The sequence below is a fragment of the Acomys russatus genome, chromosome X, assembly GCF_903995435.1.
Source record: "Acomys russatus chromosome X, mAcoRus1.1, whole genome shotgun sequence".
NCBI lineage: Eukaryota > Metazoa > Chordata > Mammalia > Rodentia > Muridae > Acomys > Acomys russatus.
Window position 1 is genome coordinate 100,280,094 of NC_067169.1, and position 4,991 is coordinate 100,285,084.

A 4,991-nucleotide genomic window follows, 5' to 3' on the forward strand; every position below is an offset into this window, starting at 1 on the left:
AATTTATATGTCATATTTAGATGATATATTTTGTTTTAACTATTTGAAAAAAATAAGTCTGACATCATATATTCAAGTGCAAAAGAAACTTTGGAAGGTGAAGCCTAGGTTGAAGAAGTACATCACTCAGGCTAGACTTTGAGAGTTATATCTCAACCTCAATTTCATCTCTAGTCTTTATTTCTGTTTGCTTGAAGAAAGCCATCACCTTCATTTCTCTGCTTCCACAGCCACAAATTGCATGCAGAGTGGCACCTTCTTGATGACTGTCCTGACTAGAAAAGCATGTGAAAATTGAAGTTAGATATTGCTCTTGAACAGGTTGCTTCCGAAATGGGTTGTAGGTCTGAGGTGGGGCTAATGACTTATCACTTTGCATGTGGAAATGTTCCAGTTCAGTTAGGTTACTGTCTTGAGTATGACTTTTAAACAATTTCATCATAACAAGTCAGTGAAGCTTTATATTCACTTTACTCTTATGCATCCAACCACATCAGTAAATCTCTGTTCTTTTTCTTTCTTGTCCAATGTCAATTCTTCACTATTAGTTCAAAATGCAATATATACAAGCAGTAAACAGCTCTATGGTCATTAACCTAGTTTTCAAAACTCTGAAGACTTTGCTTCTTTTCAAATCTCAAGAAATATTTGGAGACCTAAAGATGCAGCTAAATGGTAGAGTTTATGTGTTACATGTCTTAGGTTCAATCTCCACAACAAAGACAGGTAAGTAGATAGGTAGATAACAGACACATATGTTTCTACTTTTCATACAGTTATGAACAAATATTAGATAAGAAGCACCTCAAAAGAATATGCATTTAGTTTCGCTCATTGTTTAAAGATATTACCCATTATAGTGGAGTGTATATATATGTATTCACACACACATACACACGCGCACATTCTTCTTTCTCCCTACTTCAGTCCTCAATTCTTCCTTTCCTTTTTATGATTGATATTTTAAGGAAACTGAAATGTGCTTCTAAATCCTGAATGCTTCCAGGTACTTGTGTTCAGCTTCATCCCCTTAAGACATCAGAGAATGAGGAACTGGTTGGTCCAGGATGATAGCACCAGTCAACTCCCTTATGTCTAGACTAATATGTTTATAGAGAGGGGAAGTGATTTCCCCAAGTAAAATAAAAGCAGTGTGAGAGAAAACAACCCTTATGTTCCTGGTCCTTGCCATGTCTTCTTCTCTACTCCATTGAACTGCTACCTTCTTGTCTGCAAACAGTTCTCTGATGGCTTTAGAGGAGGAAAACATAAGCAGAAAAGTAGAGAAATTCAAGTTGGCAGTGTTTGGAGAGAGTTTGAATGGAACATTCAAAAGAAACTGAGTACTACTTGATGGCCAAGGCAGTACAGAAAGAAAAAGGATGTTTTTCTTTAGGAAATTTCTTTTTTGTATTCTCTGTGCATGTCATCAATTACATGAAAACTGAGTTCAGTTTTAAGATTACTCCAATTTTGACACACATTCTGTTGCTCATTCAAACAAATAATGTCTCACTTATTGAAATATTTTACAGAACTGTGGGAATGTAGCTCAATTGGTAGCATCTAGGATGCACAGTGCCCTGGGTTCAATTCTGAATTGCATAAACAAGATGCGATAGCTTATATTTATAATGCAAGTGTTCAGGAAAAGGAGGCAGGAGGAGCAAGGATTCAAAGCATTCTTTGCTAAAAGTGAATTCATGGCTAAAATGAACTGAACTAGATATTATATTAGGGAAAGAACAAGGTAGGAGGAAGGAAGGTGGGCCAAAATATCAAGGGAGATTCTTAAAAAAACTATTAGACAGTTTGGATTGACAAACTGTTTTTTTGCTGTAAAGAAAAACCACAATTAAAACATTTTATAATATAAGGCATGTATTTGGAGGCGTGCTTATAGTATCAGAATCATCCATAATCATCATGGAAGGGAACATAGCCGCAGGCAGAGAGGGAGAGCAAGACTGTGCATGACATGGAATTTTGACACCTCAAAACCCACACCTACTAACATCCTTCCTCTAGAAGAGCCACGTGACATAATCATTCCTAAATAGTCCACCAACTGGGAACATACAATTCGAAACTATGAGCCTGTGATACCAAAGGAGAAAAGTCAGGTTGTCAGGCCTGGTGCAATCACCATTTTCCAACGAACTGTCTAATCAGCCCATCTTTATATTCATCTTTATACCCAGTTGGTAAATTATGTGTTATAACAGTTTCTAAATTATTTTATAATGATTGGTTTGCCAACTAAGACCAAACCAAATATAGTCAAAGTGTATCTCTTACTTTCGTGTGTGTGTGTGTGTGTGTGTGTGTGTGTGTGTGTGTGTGTGTGTGTGTGTGTATGTGTGTGTTTTAACAGTCTCAGACATCTTAGGCTGGAATATTGTGCAGCAAAGGGAGACTTTTAACTTATGGTCTGTCTGCCTCCACTTCTAGAGTGTTGAAATTATAGGAATGGATCATACTCACACTTAAGTAGTTTTAGTATTTGAACCCAGGGTCTTTTGCATGTTAGACAGGTGTTTAGAGTCCCATCCCCAGCCCTCATCTCTGTTCTGTACTCATTAAATAGTTCATTCCACTTTCAGAAGGGCAAGTATAGCTCATTTCAATATTGTACTCATGAGGGGCAAATGTCAGGTCTGAAGGGAACATACAGGTTACAGAGTTCAATGTCATGTGGGTCACATGCTTGCCCCTAGAGAAGCCCACTTTCTCTCTGGATCTTCTGTTTGTTTTCTAACCTTTCTACTTTATGTGACTGTACCCAACAGTGTTCCCCATTGCCTGTGATATTCTAGGGGACCCCAATCATGCTCTACAGTGCAAACATTCCTTGTTTACTATTATTATTTGTTTTTTTGAGACAGGGCCTTACTATGTAGCTCTGGCTGTACTAGAACTCACTCTGTAGGTCAAAGATCTACCTGCCTCTGGTAGGATTAAAGGTGGGTGCCACCACTCCCAGCTCATCCCTTACTTATTGCCATATGATCCAACTTAAAATCCCTTCATTTTTGTGGACAGATACTGGTTCCTCATCACTTTTCCTGACATGTGGCTCAAACCTTCTAGTCCCCGAGGATGACCTTGACTGCAAGCAGAATGGCTAATTTTTACATTGTCAAAACTCATTTAGAACATAATGATCCGGGTTAGCAGTTGAAACTGACTTGGGGGCATTGTTACTGCTTGCAAAGATTCTCTTTTCAGACTAAACCTGGTCAGAAGTTAGAGTAGCAGAGCCTTACTACTCAACAGTCAATCGGGGAAAAGGACAAATTTGATCCTGTGGCCATCAGCACACACCCCAGCCAGGTATGGTGGAACATAGACCTTAAGGCGTACTGAGATCAGGGATTAGAGGTGTGGGCCATGCCCAGCACAGAGGATTTGGGATTCAGGGTGAGCCTGGAGGTACACTGTCTCAAGCACACAAACGTAACAAATCCAAAAAAGAAAAGGGAAAACATCACATATCCCTTTCACCATAGGTACTAAAATAGCTCCTTAAAGCAAGAGAAACCGTGGAGATCACAACAGTAGCGAGCTCTCTAAACCTCACCTGGTGAGCTGCAGCATGGATGTTGCGCTTCTCACTGATAATCACATTGGGCAAATTCTTATCTTTCCTTGGAGGACCTTCAGGGGCTTTAATAAGAAACCTACAAAGTCAAACAGTATATATAACAAGTATTCAGGATTCAGTCAAAAGCTCAGGGACCACACTTTAGGGTGAGCTGGAGAAACTTGGGCTCCTCTGACAGGCTTTTCCCCTCTTACCTGCGTCTTTTCTTGGCACTGGGCTTCAGGTCCATCCCACCCCACTCTCCCCAGCCAGGTAAAGTCAGATCTATGTCCTTTGGCTTAGTGGCCTGGATAACTTCACTCTTCTCTTTTAAAAACTCTTCGATGACATTATCCCCCTCAAAAGCTTCCTTTATCATTTGCTTTTGGTCTCTCTCCACTTTATCTTCCTGGGAAGAAACAAGAGCGAGAACTGTTATTTATCTTGGGAGTGCTTCATGACAAGACTGAATCCTGGGTTGTGATGTCTTAGCGCCCCCTAGGGGGGGGTGTGCTGAAAGTATAATCGACTCACAATAGGAACCAATCAGCCAATTGCTCCAATTTGCTTCTCTCTAGGATAAATATCCCTAGCTCACCATCACAAGACACAATTTTAACCTTTGAGCAGGAAGATTTATGATTGTAAGAAAAAAGCCCTGTGTCAATAGCATATGCTACAAGTACCCTGGCCAGAACGTGAACTTCCAGCAGTTTCAGTCCCAGGAAAAGACAGGGTGCCTCGCTTACTAATTTTAACTAGCTCATTTGGGGTTGAGTGGAGGGAGCATAGGACAGAAGTCCGGTAACTGACCTTTGAGCTGCCTTGCCTGGGATCCAGCCAGAGCTTTTAGTGACTACCTTCTCCTTTGGGGGGTGAGGGGAGATTGACAGACACCCCAGGAAGCTTTACTGGTTCAGAATTTATGCAGCTTGTGTGGTTCATCTGTGTCCACATATCCGCATCTGTTAAACTGACACTTGAGCCTAGTTTGGCACCTTGGTAATCTGGACTTCTTAACTCCTGAAAAGTAGTCCCAGTAAAAGCAGTCTGCATTGACTGCTCACCAACTCTACTGTTTTAGGAACCACCAGTGACATTGTAGAAGAGGTTCACTTAATCATGAAGTTTTGTAGACTAGTCATTTGTCTCTTCTTGTTCTTTCACTAGGGCTGATTTTACGGGTTCCCCCTCATCTTCTCCCCTTCTACTGCATGTCTCGGGAGCTATTTATTTAGAAGACATTCCTCTTTACATAGCTTTTCTACTTCCTCTATAGTTTTACTCTCTCTAGCCTCTGTTGCAATAGTGGCCCATATTCCTCTTCTATAAGCTGAAACAGAAGGATTGCAAACTTGAGACTAGCATGACGTTGGGGACACCGTTTCAAAAACAAACACACTAAAGA

General features: G+C 40.4%; 1 protein-coding gene across 1 annotated transcript; it reads right to left on the reverse strand.

The window, feature by feature from the left end:
- Positions 1–2,578: 2,578 nt before the first annotated feature.
- LOC127185435 (U3 small nucleolar RNA-associated protein 14 homolog A-like) lies at positions 2,579–4,683 on the reverse strand. The gene is made up of 3 exons (XM_051141898.1): positions 4,651–4,683; positions 3,799–3,992; positions 2,579–3,680 (listed from the first exon to the last, which is right to left on the reverse strand). Exons 1-3 carry the CDS (start codon positions 4,681–4,683, stop codon positions 3,488–3,490), a joined length of 420 nt encoding a protein of 139 aa, XP_050997855.1. The 3' UTR covers positions 2,579–3,487.
- Between the last annotated feature and the right edge of the window lie 308 nt (positions 4,684–4,991).

Coding starts and splice junctions, on each gene's coding strand:
- LOC127185435 (XM_051141898.1), bottom strand. CDS start 4,683: ATGTCACTGGTGGTTCCTAAAACAGTAGAGTTG. Junction 3,993..4,650: donor TTCCTAAAACAGTAGAGTTG/GTGAGCAGTCAA, acceptor GTTTCTTCCCAG/GAAGATAAAGTGGAGAGAGA. Junction 3,681..3,798: donor AGTGCCAAGAAAAGACGCAG/GTAAGAGGGGAA, acceptor TTGACTTTGTAG/GTTTCTTATTAAAGCCCCTG.